Source organism: Tauraco erythrolophus, chromosome 6, assembly GCF_009769465.1.
Source record: "Tauraco erythrolophus isolate bTauEry1 chromosome 6, bTauEry1.pri, whole genome shotgun sequence".
Classification (NCBI taxonomy): Eukaryota; Metazoa; Chordata; class Aves; order Musophagiformes; family Musophagidae; genus Tauraco; species Tauraco erythrolophus.
This window is the reverse complement of record NC_141470.1, coordinates 778,659-798,180: the sequence shown is the minus strand read 5'-3', so window position 1 is coordinate 798,180 and position 19,522 is coordinate 778,659. Positions and strand designations below refer to the sequence as shown.

The window sequence follows — 19,522 nt, the reverse complement described above, 5'->3', positions numbered from 1 at the left end:
CTCTTTCCCATACAATATTTGTACAGCTATGGGTTCTTACAAGCATCAGTGCCAAATACCTTGCAGAGCTTCCATTTAATTGCACGTAATGATCCCTTTCCCTCAAGCCAAGCCCAAATCACCTCCTTGCAAACCAGTCAACAAGGCTCCGGCCACCATGGACTTCAAAGTTAACTGCCAAAATTCAGTTCAAGTTTTAGTTCAGAAAAGCTTTCTCAAAGAAAATTCTCAGCTCTAGAACTTGTTCTGTAGGACAGTCCTAAGTCTTTTCCCGTGAAGAGTAAATCATGAGCACCATTTGCAATGGGAAAGCTTGTCTCAAAAAGTCTAAAAGCTTTATCCTGGACAGCCATCACTAAACCGAGGTTGGTTTTTGCTAGCTATTCAGCACAAAGGAGGCAGAGGGAAACGACGGTCTAAGAACAAACAGTTGAACAAATGGAACAAGCTAGTTTTTAATTCCCACAGGTTTTAGTGCAGTGTAACACGTCCTAACCTCTTAACAAAACCACCAGAATCTCAAAATGACTCCCACTTAAGAACTAGTTGGTAATCACTGCATTTATTGTGGTGCAATAATGATATTAGAATAAATGAAGCCTTGAAAGCTTCTGCTTTGAAGCCTCAGAGGATGTAATTCAGCACCAATGCCCGGACCCCACAGAGACTGGTTGGTGCACTTCAGGTGACAGATAATCCTGACCTGGTTCAGCCCAGCCTGCAACTAAGCTACCAAACAGGTCCTCACTCTCACTCCTCCCGACCCGTGGGGTGGAGAGGAGAAAAATGTAACAATAGGCTCCAGGGTCGAAATAAGCACAGGGAAGGATCACCCACTGTAGTGGTTTTATAATAAAAGAACTGAGGGTTGAGACAAGAACAGAGGGAGCACCCACCAACCATGGTCCCGGGCAAAACAGACTTGGCTTTCTTAAAGAAAAACAATTTATGAACAGTTACTTAAAAAGGACAAAGGGAAACATAACCAGTTACTTGAGAGGATAAAGAGAAAACAAGGCCAGATCTTAAAACCAACACCTCTCCACCCCCCTTTCCTTTTGTTCTCAGCTCTACCTCCCCCCCAGTGGCGCAGGGGCACAGGGAATGGGGGAGTGCAGGTCAGTTCATTCCATGTTGTTACTGCCGTTCCTTTCTTAAAGGAGAAGGAGTCCTTACACCATTTTCCCGTGCTCCAGTGGATCCCCTACTCATGCGAGGAAACTCCACAAACTTCTCCAGTGTGAGTCCTACCCGCAGGACGCAATCCTTCCCCATCGGATTGCTCCAGTGTGGGCTTTACCACAGTCTCGGATTCTTAGGGAGAATCCCTAAGGCTACTTGCTTCGGCGTGGGTCGTCCCACAGACTCTAGATGCCTCACGACCTCGTCGTGCATCCCATGCTCCATTGTTAACAGTTACTCATCATGCATCCCATGCTCCACGACCTCTTTCAGGCTCAGGCATCTCTTCTCCGATGTGGGCTTCTCCATGGGCTGCGAGTGGGTCTCTGCTCCACCAAGTACATCCTGGCTGCAACGGGGCCACCTGCCATCTCGCCACTGGTTGCAGGGGAAACTTAGCTCCAGCACACCTCGTCCCGCTCCATCTTCACTGACCCAGTGTCTGTGTGGCTGTTCCTCTCAGATCTCAGTCCTCTCTGGGTGAACTCAGCCCGGTGGGCACCCCGGGAGCGGGGCTCTCCCCGAGTTCCCCAAGCGGCTCCGTCGCCCCCCTCTTGAGCGGGTGGCGCCGGCCTGGTGCAGGCAGCCCCCTGGCCAGGTGCCGGGGCAGCGCCCTCCTCCCCTCTCCTCGCTCCTGGGCAAAGCACACCTTTCCGGTTCCTTTGTCCCAACGTAAATAGGGCAATTCGCAGAGGTGCCGATCAGCTCAACCCCGAGGGGGATGGGAGTCCAGTCTGATGGCACAGGGAACAAATCTTCTCTCCTGCCACCAGAACTCCCTCCTCCTCCACATCGAACTATCACATCCACCAACCATGGCTCCGGGCAAAACAGATTTGGCTTGGGGGAAAATCAATTTAATTCCTTACCACTTCAGTCAGTGAGCATAACAAGAAAAAGAAGCCAGATCGTAAAAACACCTTCCCACCACCCATCCTTCCTTCCCGGCTCTACCTACTGCCCGCAGCAGTGCAGATTTGCAGGTCAGTTTGTCACGCATTGTTTCTGCTGCTCCTTCCTCAAAAGGGGAAGACTCCTTACACTCTTCTCCTGCTCCAACGTGGAGTCCCTTCCCAAAGGAGACAGCTCTCCACGAACTTCTCCAATGTGGTCCTTACCACAGGGTGCAATCCTTACCCATCAGATTGTTCCAGCACAGGCTCTTCCCACAGAGTCAAGGCTTCTTAGGGTGCAGCCACCTGCTCTGGTGTGGAGTCCCCTCCCATAGACCACAGATGCATCTCTGCTCCATTGTCAGTCTCCAGCAGCGTGGAGTCTTTTCACGTGGAAGACAATCCTCCAGAACCTCCTTCAGGCACAGACATCTCTGATCCAGCATGGGGATCTCCATGGGCTGTGAGTGGGTCTCTGCTCCACTGTGTCTCTCATGGCTGCAGGGGGGCCACCTGCTGTCTCATCACGGGCTGCAGGTGAATCCCAGCTCCAGCAGACCTCCTCCCGCTCCATCTTCCAAAATGCCCAAGGTCAGTGACCACACCAAGAGCACGAGGCATCAGGTAGCTGTGGCTGCTGCCACCTCTGTGCTCAGGACACATGAACGGCCACCCGCATTGTCCCAACCTTCAGCCATGTTACTGGAAGCACTGTTTAACTAACAGGGCACAGGTACGAACAGGTCTTCTGCACTCAATGCTTCGCGCTCACCAGGTTGCCACCTCCCTTACCAGCCATTGCCTACTTTGACACCTGAACTGAATTTGAATAGAGATACTAAAACCACTTTATGGCACCGTACCCTCTGCACTTCTCCCCCTGCTTGTTCTCCAGGTTTTACTGTTTGCATAGACTCAATATTACAAATAAACAGAAAATTAATTATTCAGCCTCTAATTCCCATTGCATGTTGATGTTTATGTAACTGAAAGGCATGTAATTGCTTTATGTTTTTAACATCCCTCATAAATATGGATTTTTAACACAATCCTTTATAGGAAATTAGCACAGAATATCTGGTAATGTGAGATGGGAGCATGAGCGAGTTTGGCAAGCTCACGGAACAGCACACAGACTAAATAAAGACTGATGCGATGTCTCTCACCACTTCACAATTTTCAGCAGGCAGAAGAAAATCCACTGCAGTGCCCAGCTTTCCAAGGAAGCTTGAGCAGACTCCGGGACACAAGTTTTAGTGCAAGAGCAGCAAAGAAGGGAAAGCTAGAATTCAACAGTCTCATCCTTCACAGATTTACAGGTACTAAGATGCTTGGCTAATGATGAATCTCAGCTTAATCTAAAGCCTGGCAGGAAACTTTCTTTTCTGTGGTAATCCACTTACTTATCAAGTTTCATTTGCTAGTTTTAGATCCGGCAGTATGAAATACCTTTCTCTGGAACCCAGGTTGGCAACTTGCTGTGGCTCTAAAAATCACCCTGAAGCAATTTAGAATCACAGAATCATAGACTGGTTTGGGTTGGAAAAGATCATCCAGATCATCCAGTTCCAATCCCCCTGCCATGGGCAGGGACACCCTCCACTACACCAGGTTGCCCAAAGCCTCATCCAACCTGGCCTTGAACACTTCCAGGGATGGGGCTTCTACAACTTCTCTGGGCAACCTGTTCCACTGCCTCATCACCCTCTGAGTGAAAAATTTCTTCCTTATATCCAATCTAAATTTCCCCTCTTTCAGTTTAAATCCATTGCCCCGTGTCCTGTTACCACACACCCTTGTAAAAAGTCCCTCTCCAGCTTTCCTGTAGAACCTCTTTAAGTACTGGAAGGCTGCAATAAGATCACCCCGGAGCCTTCTCTTCTCCAGGCTGAACAGCCCCAACTCTCTCAGCCTGTCTTCGTGGGAATACATTTATGCTCCACAGTGAATACATCATACTGGTACAGCAACTTAAGTGTGACCTGCAATAAAGAAACAAATGCCTTCTCGCTTCAGCTGTAGAAAGTTAACGCTCCCACTGACCTGGCTGGGACCAGCATTTGGAAGGAGTCAGCATGGAGACATAGTGAGGTCCGGTACACACTTTGATGTTAATACCACCTCAGTTGTGCAGTATCCCCCTCAAACTCAGTTTTCCATACTCTTATTTCTCCAATAAGATGATATATTAACATCATATTTTCTGTAAGGCAGAGTAAAACTGTAGCTATGCCAGCACAGTGAAACCACTTAGTGAAAAACCAGATTGACTCTAAGCAATGATTTCTCAAAATAACAGACACAAACTGCCCAGACCTATCGAGGTCTCACACACACAGGGGGTTGTGTTTCTGAGGACAATTCTGCATTTCTAGTTGCCTTCCCTCCTACAAGCCAAGTGCATTGCACCAACACAGTTTCCAGCTACGGTGACCTGGAGTCACTGCATTTATTCTTGTTAGGCAGATGTCAGTAAAACTTTTCAAGCAGACCTCAGTGACCCTGCTCTGGGAGACTGTCTACACTGAAAACACACTGCTTTAGGTCAATTACATCATTGATGATGTAGCAAACTGCTACAACATCTGAATAGAGACACTTTTACACCTGGTTATGTCAGCTTTGCTTGCGGCTTTACATGTGAGTGATAACACACATACGAGCTTTGACAGAGCTCCCATCACAAATTATTCCCAGATATAAGCGCAGTTGTGAAAAGATACAGATTTTAACCACATGTAAAACCAGTTTCATCTGGGGACAGAGTTGCAGCCCGACATTTTAGGAGCCACATCTTCCCACTTCACTGCTGGTGACTGCAGGAGGAAAAAACAAAACAAAATAAAAAAAAACTACCCCACAGTCTGACACAGCACGCTGGGATCTATTTCTCCCACTCACACAAGTATGAGCAGCAAAACTGGTCATACTCAATTCCACTGCTCTACAAAAAGAACAGCCCCACTCCTAAAGAGCAAGAAAGGAAAACTCTTGTGCTCTCGTTATCCAAAAAGTGGGATCTTTACCTGGTATGCAAGCCAATACAGACAGGGTCGAGGCATTTCTTTATTACAAGTTTGCACAGTTAGGAGCTAGGTGGTATCCCACAAAGCCAGCTTACCTCTATCAGAAAATCACAGAATATTTATCCTGTTACATGATTAGTATAAATCCACCAAAAATCACACTCATTGGTTACCATCTGCTAGTGGTTAAACATATGTAAATTAGCACACGTGCTCCATGCAGATGTGGGGGGTTAAGTCTTTTTGGTCCTGAATTGAGTCAGTGGTTGCATGCAGCGGTTGAATGCACGGACTCCGTAGATGTGATAACAGAGTGACCTTTATTATTGTTATACAGACAGCTTTTATAGATTATTACTCTAGCCACGATGTGTCCACGCACCCCTCACCCAGCTGTGATTGGTTACAAACAATAGTGCACGCACCTATTTTAACTTTACTATTGGCTATGCCTAAAAAGGAGCTATTTTTCACCTGCTAAACTAAACATCATTTCCTCACACACTCTATATCATCTTCCCATACTCCCATGTCAGCTTCTCACACTCCCTGCACCAGCTGTTCACACTCCCTTCTCTTTCTCATCCTCATTATCGGTGTTTTCCAACTTCAGAAAAGAGCACAGGCTTAAATCATCAAGGCCGGGCCCCAACGGTAACTGTGTGTATGATTCCACAATTCCCCTTTTTTGTTTTTCTATGACCATTACTTGATGAACCTTACTTTGTACCATTTGTTGGAAGCATGACAATAGGCAGGGGATGATTATTACTATGCATAAAAGAACTTCTAGTAATATAACGCCTACTTTTGCTAAAGATTTTAACCAACCTGTAATTCCCCAACTCTTGGTGCAAATATAGAAGCTGCAATGATTTTTGCTGGATCCCAAAATTCTGCTCTGGAATCACACTAGCTATCATAAGCATGTGTGCTTCGCCTATTCTGGATGTGTCTATGATTTAGGTTCATGGTGGTGTTAGGTAAATACATTCTTAAAGTCCCTATAGTACATAGATCTCCCCTTATATGCGAAGGAATACCCTGCCAAGCTCTACTATAGCCCTGCAGAAGCAGTTACTAGCATTTTGTTTTGGTACAGCCTTGCAGAAGCAGTTACTAGCATTTTGTTTTGGTACCAGTTAATTCTTTTCCTTCCAGTAGCTACAGGTGGAATCCATACACCTTCCGATCGGAAAAAACACACAAAGCATATATACAAGCAACTTTCACACACGTAATATACCAAACAATAAGAAAACATAAAAACAGTTTACATATCAACATGCAATCTTCTATTACAATTCTTTTGAGCCATTTTCCTCATTCTGCGTCTCTGTCATCGCTTTACGTTTCTTGCTGGTAACCAGTATGGACCTGTGGGAAAGAGAACACAAGCATACCCTCTTCCCCATGTAAGCAGAGGCACAGGGCCATCCCATGAGTTGAGCCCAGTTTCTTATAACATATCGTTGTTTTTTGTACAAAAATGGCATTGGGTTTAAAATTATGATACACAGCCGTAGTAAGTTGCCTAGAAGCAGACAAATTAAGAAAATTTAAAACACATGTAGCTTTGTCTGAGGATTCCTGTGGGGAAATATACGGAAGACTCCCCCTTTTTTGTTTATCAAGCATTTGTTTTAACGTTAAATGAGTTTGTTCAATAACAGCTTATCCCGTAGGCAAATGAGGGATACCGATAATGTGAGTCACTCTCTGATCCTGTAAAAAGGTACTATACCGGACCATTGTCTGTCCCGATTTTCTTTGGTACTCCCATGGTTTTCTCCAGTGTGAGCAGTAGCAACAAGAAAGGCAGAAAACATATCAGCAGTTACATGGACATATTTAGAATAAAGAAACGATTGAATATAAGTAATATCAGTTTGCCATAATTCATTTCCCGCAATGCCGATCGAGACGATCCAAGTTACGATGTGCTGTCTTTCGATAAAACCCGGGCCACGGGCAGCGGCCAAGCGGCCGCTCTCCAGGCGCGCCCTGCGGGGTGGGGGGGGGGGCAGCAGCGGCGGGGGGCCAGCTCTGTCTCGCCTCAGCCGGGCGGGGGGGCGGAGTGGGTACGACGACCCAGCCGCCCTGTGCCGGCCGTCCCCCTTGTTGTCGCTGTTGTTGCTGTCGCCGCGGCTTCGGCCGCTCGCGCTCCGTAACCGCCGCCGACCCCTCCCGCCGAGGGGACCATCAGCTGCAAAAGAACCGGCGCAGCGGGGCCCGCCGCGCGTCTCCGTCCCGTCCAGCCGCGGCTCCGCGCACGAGCGGCAGCGCCGGGGGGGTCCGAGGGCGGCGCGGCTGGCGGGAGCGCCGGTGTACCGACATCGTTGGAAGGGGGGGAAAACAATAAGTCTTGTCTTTCGTTCGGGGCCCTGGATCAAAAGGATTCGATGATGGCTTTTCCAGGCCGGCAGCTCCACACAGTTCCTCTGCCGGTGGGGCCGCGGGGGAGGCGGGGATGGGGCCGCTGGAGATGGACACCGATGTCCCCTCGCCCTCTCCCTCCGCGCCCTTCAACGCCTCGAACACAGCACGCCAGGCTGTCAGCTGTCGCTGCACGGCAGCATCCCCACGGGTGGCTGCATCGCAAAGTTTAACGCCTATAGTGTCCCAAGTCCTTGTCATGTATATATTTGAAGAGTTTGCCTCCGGTACATGGGCTGATACCCAAACCAGGAGTACCAGGAGCTTTATCAAGTCAGTACTGTTAATGGTGCCGTTCTGTTTCTCTAGCACTTTTGTCAACACCTTAAATACAGACTTATGTTTTGTTAAAGCCGTGCTTCCCATCGTTCCCAGTTGCTTACCTCCTCCTGTTGAGGCAGTTGTCGCTTATTTTTTCTGTCTTTAGGTTCTTATTTCTTCTTTCTTTTGGTTCCTAATTCTTCGTGTCTCTCGATATGGAAGACCCCATCGTCCCTGGCTGCTCACCTGTATTCTTCAGGTGTCACTGGTCCAGACTCCAGCTCTCGTACCCCGCTGTTAATTTCGGTCCGGACCGTTTGGCTCTCCCCGCCGCCTCCTCCGCCGTTTCGTTCAGCCAGGCACCGCCGCCGATCGCTCTCACACCGCGATTCCAAAGCCCGTCAGTCGACTTGAATATCAGGTCCCTGTTCGGGCGCCATTTGCGGCGGTTGAATGCACGGACTCCGTAGATGTGATAACAGAGTGACCTTTATTATTGTTATACAGACAGCTTTTATAGATTATTACTCTAGCCACGATGTGTCCACGCACCCCTCACCCAGCTGTGATTGGTTACAAACAATAGTGCACGCACCTATTTTAACTTTACTATTGGCTATGCCTAAAAAGGAGCTATTTTTCACCTGCTAAACTAAACATCATTTCCTCACACACTCTATATCATCTTCCCATACTCCCATGTCAGCTTCTCACACTCCCTGCACCAGCTGTTCACACTCCCTTCTCTTTCTCATCCTCATTATCGGTGTTTTCCAACTTCAGAAAAGAGCACAGGCTTAAATCATCAAGGCCGGGCCCCAACGGTAACTGTGTGTATGATTCCACAGTTGCACTCTCCCCCTGCCACCCCCTTACCTTTCCCTAATTACTGCTGATTCTTGCTGTCTTTATACTTGTGGTATTCTTCCAATCTCGTTAACCTTCCTCATAAGGAGATGTTTTCCTTATCAGTCTTTGAAGTCCTTGCTTTAGCTCCTCCTGCAGTGATTAATGGCTAGCCAAGCGATGAACACTTGCCAGATGTTTGGGCCTTACAAGGCTATGCCTGAAAGAAAACAAAACCTAGTACATCCTTGCATCGCTCTGCTCAAGTCCCTGTTCAAACTGCTGGATGCAGCAGTTCACCTTGGGAAATACTTCCTGACTAGTGGTTACAGACAAAACCATGCCAGACCAACACTTGTGAAGGCACTGAAGCATAAATTAACCTCAGAATTTTCGCTGCCCTGGTCAATGCTGGCAGGTCTCAAAGCTTGATTTAGGCTGAGGCATTATCACTCAGCTAAGATTAACGCCAGGCTACAGAACACAGCTTGCCATTTGACCTGCTGGGAGAGCTGTGCAGACCAGCTCCCGGGGGGTTGGAAGCAGAATTCTGGTTGGGGCAGGCTGGTGTGATGAATGAGGATTAGGACTAGAAACAAAGACAGCCAAGCTAACTCCCACTCTGCTAGCGAGAGCTTCTCTTCAGTACTTAACCCACAAAACCCTTGCTGTGGCTCCTCCAGACATGCATTTCCTATGACCACTACCATTCCCAACAAAAAACAGGTTGTCCCAGTACTTAAATTGTACTGACAAAGACTAAAGTTCCATTTTAAATACAAACACTATGATCCTTTTCTATAATAATAATTTCTATAATAATAAATAAAATAAACAAATATAAAATAAATAAATTTCTATAATAATAATAATGTCTATAATAGTAACAGAAAAATCACTTGGTCACCTGACCTGGAATTGATTTTGTTTCATAGCAAGTCAAAGATGAGCATCTGTGCCTTTTATTTGGATTCCCTCCATTGACAGCAGGGGGCTGGCACCTACATGCCAGCAACAGGAGCCTTTTGCACAATGAAACCACCTTCACATCTTTGAAAAGTTAATGCAATTCAGCAGCTAGACACGACGTACCAACACATATGGTATATTTCAAACACCTACATGCCATTAAAAACTTGTGGAAAACGTATTTGAAAGAAATTGCTTTTTAGTAATGAGAGCTCAAGAGAATTTCATTAGACTCAAGAACAATGAGGAAAAAGAATGTCCTTTATTTTAAACTTGTCTTCCTTTAGTGTGACATTTTATCACCTGTTTTTGAAGTTTTGAAGCATGGGCAAAGAAACTGGATATTCATGTCATCACCTTTTTCTGGAACTGTTAATTAGGCATATATGCCGCAAAGTGAAGGTAAAAATATCTGGATGTAATTGTTAAGAGCTCATATTTCATTTCTGCACAGGTGAGTAAAAACCCACACCATTTCCAGTCTCAATTCCCAGCACCCTTCATCAGCCACTGGCTGAACGGAAAGTGGCTGAAATATGGTTACTACCTGCACATACTATTTTTGTAACTAGCTTGAGAACCACAATTTCAGACTCAACCACCAAAAAAAAACAAAACCACCACAAAAAAACAAACAAAGCAAAAAACATGAGTCCAATAAGGCACTCCCATAAGAACAGCACTTCCATCACAGGAGTAAGCTGTGTCTCGATGGAAGGCATCAGCATCCCGAAGTACATGTGCCTACAGAACAGGCATAACACAAATTCAGTTCCCCGTCCTTACTCACTTCAAGGAATTACTTTCAGGACAAGATGACCGTTGCCAGATTCTGTTTTTCTCCCTTTTTTTCCCCGGGTACAGCTGTTGACAAACATGGTGATCCCCCAGTGACACACCACCTTGATTTGACTGAGGTCATAAAACTGATTTTTACACTAGCCAAGTCACAATAACTGCTTTATTTAATTTATTTTCTTAATTGCTTTTTATCTAAATGTGTCTTCACAGTGCTTCTTCCTTTAGTTTCTCCTCCATTTAGTGCTTTTAGTCTAGAAAGCTTTAACACCCACAAAAGCTTCAAGCTTTCAAAGGTGGGCTGAACAGGAGAGCAGGTGAAGAGGCTGGACACCTCCCAGATCTGCAAACACGCTTTTAAATAATCTTGTTGTCCATCTGAAGACCTGAAGTCACTGCATTCATTTTTTAATATGCTACCAATTTTTATACAAGTAATTTACACATGTCACAGAGGAAAGAATAGAGACTTCTGACAACTGTGTACGCTTCTAAAGCTGTTTTAGAGTATCTGGGTATATCAAAATCCTAACGCAAATTCAATTAAAAAACATGCAAAAATAAAAAAAAAAAAAGGAGATATCCACACGTGCAATAGTAGACATCACCAAATACACTGTAGAAACATACCGCAAGAGTCAACTTGAGGATTTTGGCAAAATGTTTGGTTTATAACTTGACCACAATGGTACTGTTTACTAACAACTGCAGAGCCGGAATCGCAGGAACATTGCTGAAGCCAAGAGCCTCTCTCTGCAGCACCAGAGTGAAAATAGACTTGCAGCAACAAAACCCTCTTTCCTAGGCAATGAGGTTAAAGCTAATAAAGGTATTTAGCAAACTTAGAGGGAAAGAAAAGAAGGGTCATGAAGGGAAAAGGAGTTGAAGTTAAAATATTCCGTATGCTTTTGTGGGTGTTAAAGCTTTCTAGACTAAAAGCACTAAATGGAGGAGAAACTAAAGGAAGAAGCACTGTGAAGACACATTTAGATAAAAAGCAATTAAGAAAATAAATTAAATACAGTCCTAGAGCTGAACAAATTTATGTGGTTGTTGAAAAACATTAAGGAGGATGAATTCCCTTCCACTCACTTCCAATTGAGTGGATGCCTGTCACAGAGCAGAAATCCCCCAGCGACAGTCGCCTGAGGAGTACACCCAAAGTAGCTGCTGTGAACAACTAGCACTGTCAGCTAATTCAAGGCACAGGGAGACATCTTAAAGGAATATGAGAAAAAAGTGTTTGGGGGGAGAGGAAATTTCCTGGACTAAGATCCATTAAGTATAGAACATGAGCAGACATTTCCAATAGCTGCAAGTGTTAAAACTGGAGTAACACCCTAGAAGAGCAATTGATATTTGCAACTCGTGTGGATAATCCAAGCAATTTTATCCTCCATCCAATCCCAAAACTGAGCCACAAACTTTGATGAATACATCACATTCCAGACTAAGTGAAACACCTGGTTATACTACTTCAATGCTGGAAACCATAGATAGCCAAAGTATAGCTGGGGTGGGATTAAAGGAACAGCTCGGAAGTTTACCGTGGCAGCTACAGGAGCTACAAATAATTAATGTCAGGAATTAGAGCAGAATTATTTGACTTGCTGCTAAATTGACACAGTTTAAGTTTTTAAACTGACACTTTCCCCTTGATAAACAAACCTTTCTAAGATGTGCAACGCTCACAAGTGGTAAGGAGAAAGGAAGGCAGGAGCTTGTTCTCAAAAATTTGACTTTCCTTCCATTTTCACAACTAAACCATGGGGCCTCTGTCTCTCTCCCCTCAAATGAATCCACCTCTACTTATGACTAAAATCCATCTTTATAAACCCATGGCTACAGACTCACCTCAAATTGCAGCATGCTGGCAAAGCTACTATTTATCAATGACAGGACTTGTCAAAGTGTTCCGTCTCCAAGTCAGGTCAATACGTTTTTCAGGAGGGGTCACACTCCTGTTCTCCTGCCTGCAGAGTGACCCTTCTTGATTGAAAGGATCTTTATGCACGGAGAAGTATCTGACACAAACCAAACCGATATGCTACTTGAGCTTTCCAGTAATAACAGCAAGATAAAGGAGGCCTTTGAAGTTCATGGAGGAGTAGGAAGAGGTGTTAATTTAAAAAGCCTGTCAGTATACCCAAGAGCAGAAGGAGAGCAAAGTACAAATTAATAATTCACACTTCTATTCCACGTGTTATCATAGCATCTCAAAACAGTTTGCAAACATTGATTGAGTCTCATGACATCCCCCTGAGTCTGAAGCAGACAAGCATGGAAGAAGCTCTACTCCTAGCAGCCAGGATGTTAACTCCAAGTGTTTTGTGTAGCTGATCTATGCCCCTCCTCTTCCACATCTGTTAAACGGCGACAATGACACTATTATACAGTGGTTCAGAAGCTTAGTGATTTCTAAATCAACACATTTTTAGATACAAAAACAGCACACAAGGGCAATCCCATATGTCGGACTACACTCAATTACACCAAACTGAAGGTACCACATTCAACGTGGTAACATAGCTAGTGGGAAGAAAACCCCCCATTCTTGATTTTGTAATATCTACAGATTTGCTTTGCTCTCTAAGTACCCAGAGCACTTGAGCTCTAGTTAATGACCAGGATTCTTGGGTACTGTGTTAAAACAAAACTCATTGTAATTACAGTAATTAGATCTGCTGTAGAAAAAAAATCATGAGAAATGAAAGACTGTCCACAGTAGCCTCTAATTCTCAATTAACACAAAGTAGCTGGTGTATTTGGAAGCCAGGACAGATATACCCATAGCTGCAAACTCCAGAGGGAATTGCCATTTACATTCTGATGGGAAGCTGAACACATTATACCGTTTAATCCTCTCTTTGAAAGACAGGTACATGAGCGTTGTCCACTTACAGGCAGCGAAACAGCAATTCAGGGAGGCTCTGAGCTGCCAAAGGGCAAAGGCTCCCCACAAGCAGCATTTCACTTTGGGAACTCCTCACTCCCAATCCTGTACTTACACTCTTTTTTTTTTTAATAAAAAAAGTCCACAAACCATCACTGCTCTCATCCTAACGAAAGACAGTTCCTTCTTCCTTGTTTAGGGCTTTTTCATGCATAGAATCAGACATAATTACTTTGCTTAACCCTCTTACTAATCTGACTTTTCCAGAAGGACTAAAGATAAAGACAAAAGTAACGGCATCATGAAATACAGCTCTTTTCTTCTCCTGAGCCTGACAGTCACTTTCAAAAGCAGATTGTCATGACAACAAACAACCTGGAGGCAATCCAGCCAATTAATCTGCAGAGGAAGCAGTCATCCCAACCTTGGAAAAGAACACTGCTGCTTTAAGCTTCAGAAGCCAGAAAAAGGAAAAAAAAAAAAAAAAAAAAGAAACTCAACAGGAAACCTTACCACCCACATTAATGTTATTCGGCTGCCTTAGACCCGTAGTGAAGAACAACTCAGCCCTGGGTGCAGGGGGAGCAGCCCTGGGCGCCAGGGCAACACACAGGCGCTGGTCCCTCCCCAGCGCTCTCCTCCCTGCCCAGACAGATGGTGGGGCAGGCCAGACGCCCCTCTCTGGGGCTCTGGTCTGAGCAGACCTATTTCCCAGGCCGTGGTGCAGCGCAGCAAGCAGGCAGGTTACCGGGATGAGCCCTTCAGCCCTTACACATGGAGCCAAAGAAAGAAGTCACAGGTTAGGCAGAGGGACTGCACAGAAGAGGTTGTCACCTACCATTGCCATCAACCCTGTTTTGTTTGCATTGTTGTCACGTGTTTGCCCTCTTCTCCTGTCAGCTGTCAAGAACATTTATCACCATGTTAAGCTTAGAATTATTTTCTCTTCCACAAAGGACTAAATCTTCAGTGCAGCTGGATATTTAAGTTATTTCCCTTCAATTTCCCTAATTTCTTCTTGCTTCATACCCTGCTTTATCTCTCTTCATGTATCCTGCTTTCCATAGGCCCAAGCACATCACATCCCCCCTGCAAACATCCACCATCTCCCGTTTTTCGCCTACTCTGATCTCTCAATAGTAACTTAGACATGAAAACACTGAGAGCTGATGCCCAGTACACATGATTTGTTAACCTCAAGTCATTCATATATACTTCACGTTTTATAAAATAAATAATTTATAAAATACTGTGGTATTAAGTTACAGAAAACAAAACTGAGGAGCACTAGATGTAGACTTATAGCGTAAATTAAAAAAAAAAAAGTCAGAGATTGTGTTTTGAGATTCTCACAAGACTTGATACATGACAATTTTCAAACAAAAAATTTCTTCCCTGTCCTCATCCTCTTCTCCAAATACAGAAACAAAGGAGGAATAAATTCTTTCACTGTAAGCTTGTCCTGCAGCAAAACATGCCTTCCAGAACACATCTGAACAATGAGGATCTAAAGCTTTAAGCCTACACAGATTAACTCATCTAGTAAACTGACAGACCGCTGAACTACTTCAAACTGAAGTTTTATTATTGGACCCTCTGGGTCCAATTCATTTCTCATAGAAGTCGCTAAAGGGATTCCCAGCAACTTCAGGGAGCACTGGATCACAGATTATAAGCATTTCCTGCAAAAGCACATTTTTACTGATCTGAAAAAGACAGCAACCTTCTGAACACTGAGAATGAAACGTATGCACGTGCACACACACACTCTCTACGTGTTTCACTCTCGTTGTCTGCAGAATTATTTGCAGAATTTGCAGGAAAACACAGCTCCAGCCAAGCAGAGCAAGCCAACAGACCCGTGTTTTCTACTGAGACTCTTCTGTGTTAATTGGAGTTGGTAAAATATTGCAGGATAGAATAAAACCCCTGTGCCTACCTTGAGGGCTTTCACAGCTTTCTTCGTCGCTGTTGTCTTGACAGTTGTTTTGGCTGTCGCACACAAAGCTTTTGTCAATGCAAAGACCGTTTTTACAGTGGAACCGGGCAGAAGAGCAAAGCAAGGGATTTGCTGCTGCGAAAAGAGAGAGTGAGATCTTTCATTAGAAATTCTCTGACCCAGGCACTGAAATAACCATTAAGCAATCAACGACCACAGCTCACAACCCAACAGTTGGGTAATTTGCTGAGTACGTGGGAGTAACTCGGCGATGAAACCAACCTTGTCTCTCTAAACAGAGCGCACTGAAATTTCTAATTCATGCAAGATTCACTACAATTAGGAGAGATTTAGTCCACCCACAGATGCGATAAGCCTTCTGCTCACTTTCATGAGAGCCCCCATCGCAATCACTGTTTGGTGCTCAGCATTTGCTCACACGGAAGACATATAGGAGGTAGTACTGCCTACCATAAACACTGCCTCTTGCTTCTCATTACAACAAACCCAGTTTGGCTCAAGTTCCATACTGTAAGCCAACAACCCTGGCTAAGAACTGCCAGGCAGTGGTTTATTCGCCTCCACTCTTGTCTTTTTCCACCTTCCTCATTCTCTTCACTACTTTGAATTGATACAATGGCAGTATTGACATTTCTCAACTTCTCTGTGTTTGAATTTCAACTTCTTTTTAAGGGTAATATGCACATTACAGTAGCACCCAGAAAATCCTTTCACATAAGGCCCGGTGTTGCACACAGAGCAAAAACAGAGTAGTTTTTAAGCAGACTCACTTCGGTGGAGCAGTCTTCTTGCCCATGCCAAACCCAGCAGTAAATACGCTGTAAGATGCTATGTCTAGTTTCATTTAAAGCTTCAAGCAGTGCAGGTTTTACCACTTGTCCCAGCAGACGCACAAATATAACAGCTTCAATGCATCTCACTGTGAAGGTTTCCTTGATATTCACCTTAGTTGTCTCTTCTCTAATTTCATCCCTCTACTCTTAGCTACAGCCCAGCATACATAACTACATAACTCCTCCTTGAACAGTGTCTGCACCCTTCACATACAGCATATACAGCCTTATCTTCCAACACAGTCATCAGCTGAGATATGCATAATTTAGCAGTTTTTAGTATCTCCTCATAAATCAATCTCTCTGTCCCTTAATCATTTTTGGCATTCTTCTCTGAACTCCTGCCAGTTTTTGGTAATGAGGTGGCTGAAACGGAATGCAACTTTCCAATTGAAAACCTTAAAAAAGCTGTTTAGATGCCTTGTCTGCTTCAAAGTGCTTCTCTGCCACAATAACAAAGGAGATTACAGTTAGCAAATACTAACTGGCTTCCTATTTTTTATTCTCTAAAGTAAGAGCTGCCTTTAAAGAGTCTTTAGAAAAAAAAGACAACACATTAAAGTCCGACATGCATGTAACCTGCAGTATATGTAACAGACACTCTTAACTCCTCCAGCTCCCCAAAAGCATGTTTATCATGAACATGCTAAATCTCCTTTGGTCTGAAACTGTCACACATTTGCATAGTGCGTTGATTTTCCAGGTCACTTCAGGGCCTACAGTGTTGTTCCTCTACATAAGCAAAGCAATGGCTGCACACCTGGATATGCCAGAAAATACTAAGTGCATGCTTAAATGGCATAGAGAAACAGAGAAATCAGCAGCATGTTATCATCAGCTGTAACGTGCCGTTGGAGCTACACATTACAAGCTCAGGGGAAATTATATCATTCATAACCGACTCCACGAGCTAGTGCATTTTCAGTTGAGACCTGCCACTTGTCAGTCCACCACCTCAAAGATATTTAAAGCACTGTTGTCAAAACTTCTTTCTAGCCCATTTGTTCAAGCATCACTCAAAGTCATTTCCTTAGCCTTCAATCTTCTTTCTCTAGCTTGCTGCGCAGAGGTGCTATCTCCCTGCCACGGTCCTCCTAGAGTCCAAACCAGACTTTCCAGGCCAGCAACAGATGGTACCTTAAGAGATGTCCCTGCTGTGAAGGAAAGCATACAAACCAGGCAGATGAGTCCTCCCAAGAAGGAGACAGCCATAGATCATTGTAAAGATCACTGCTTTTGTTATCTTTGAAAGCTGGTGTCTGTTGCCCTCCTCCTGACCTTTAAATGTCATTAAAAGGGAAAACTCAGTGTGCTCCAACAAGAGACTGAGCAAGTATTTGCCGCAAGCTTCTGCCTACAGAGCTATGCTTTTACCAGCTCCTGAGAACAGCGACAGAGCTGCTGGATCAAATATAACCTTTCCTTACTGCTATGGTATATCCCTGCCAGACTTACAGATACACGTGGGTCTGTGTAGCCACACACAGTGGGCTTAGCCCAAAAGTCAAGCAGGACTTCAGATGATCTCTCTGCTGCAACTTCCCTGCAAGCTGCTCACCAGCAGCTCACGCTTGTGTATTGGCAGGCACGTCTGACTTTGAGAACCTCCTTCTCCTTCCAAGAATTTGTTTCACTAAGTAAACCTTTATTTGCTTTCTGGTTGTTTGAGAACATGTATAAACAGAGAATCCTAAATGTGCTGATGAACGAATGAGTCACATTCTTCAGTGACAAGAAACAGGCAAATAAAAAATGATTTCAAGTCATATTTAATATTTGCCCAATTTGAGTTACATCTGAGTACAGCGAACACGTTTGAAGCAAACATACAGCTTAAATCTCATTTCAAAGTTACAAAGGGGCTTGAAGTATCATACAGGCATTATATACAAAACACGACCGAGCTGGACCTTAAAAAAAAAAAAAAAAAGAGACTGTCATTTACAAAGTGGAAAGCACAAGGATCATCTGGGTTGTAAATGACAGGGAGAATAGCTGACTCAGAAACAAAATGCTAACAAATGCTTCCTTTCTCTCACTCACAAGCAGGCTCCACTTACTGCAGTTTTCCTCATCGCTGCCGTCGGGACAGTCCTCGAAGCCATTGCATCGGAAGCGGCCGATGATGCAGTGGATCCCGCTAGCACAGGGGAAGAACGTGGAACCACATTTGGATTTGGCTTTTGCTGGGAGAAAATAGAGAGAGAAGAGGGCAAAGATGAGGAACACAATTTACAAAGGTCAGAGATACTTTCGTAGCAGTACAGGTTAGGGTACTCCAGCCAGCGCTGGTGGCACTCATGTTAAGTGCTTTCCAAGCTTCCTATGGCCTGCTTTCAACTGCTTTAAGGGTTTTTTTTGTGAGATTTCACTTGCTTGGGTTGTATTTTTTCCAATTTGTATGATTTCCAGAATGATTGCAACATTCAGACCTAAGACAAGTCAAATGACATCTCAAAACAACTTCAAATTACTCAATGCCTTGGATTACAAATTTGTAAATTTGGCAAGCAGGTACTCCTAACTGCCCCTTAAAGACTCACATGAATTTGGCCAGCTTAGAAGCGTTGGAGGAAAAATATTAAAACAGAGGGTCATTACTAATTGTAGCCCCGCAACGTGTAGCTATATGTCATGTGGAGTCCACAAACACTAAACAGCAGCAAAAGTCTAGATTTTGTACACCACTAAACTTCTCTTGCTTGCTCAGAGAAGCCAAACAGTGAAGAGCCTAAGGTAGACAGAGATAATGAACGCGGCAGCAAGTTCAGAGAATATAGGATCTGGAGGCAAACTTCAGTAAAGACAGGTGTACAAAGAATAAGAAAACATCTGGAGAAGGAAAGAAGCAATCCAAAGATATCAAGTGAGTTGGTGTCTTTGTGAGAATAAGAAACACAAGAGACTTTAACTAAAGTACTTTTCAGGCTGCAAAAATCAAAGTCAAAAAAGAAAATGCTATATAATTAACTGCCTTTATTTAGCATGATTTATATAAAATTGGGTGCAAAAGGAACATGAGTTATATGAATTGCATCTCTTGCTGTACTTCTCTCCATCATCCATTACATAGTTCTTCAGAACAGAAGCTACATCTATTTCACAGTACCAGCGCAGCTATTCATATAACACTAAATACTAACAATAGCATCAAAATGTGTTAAACAAACGATTACAGAATCTCATTATGATCGCATTTTTTTACTTCACTGCACAGCAACTCTTCACAGCAAGAAGAGAACACTGCTCTCAGCTACAGTGATGCAGATGCATCCACCACCATGCTCAAGGCAAGCACCAGTTAAGTCTTGTGGTATTGCCAGCCTAGAACAAAGCAACTCCCAAAATAAAACACAATTTAACGAGACGTGATTAGACTTTTTTTCTCCCTTTTGCTTTTTCAAATTAGTACATGACACAATGGA

General features: G+C 44.1%; 1 protein-coding gene across 1 annotated transcript in view; it reads right to left on the bottom strand.

The window, feature by feature from the left end:
* Positions 1-19,522, bottom strand: part of LDLRAD3 (low density lipoprotein receptor class A domain containing 3) — an 85,736-nt gene that overhangs the window by 45,981 nt on the left and 20,233 nt on the right. The window contains exons 3-4 of the mRNA XM_086612808.1: positions 18,158-18,283; positions 15,244-15,378 (exon numbers count right to left, since the gene is read on the bottom strand). Of these exons, the coding sequence (XP_086468934.1) occupies positions 15,244-15,378; positions 18,158-18,283 (261 nt within the window). The remainder of the gene's footprint in view (positions 1-15,243; positions 15,379-18,157; positions 18,284-19,522) is intronic.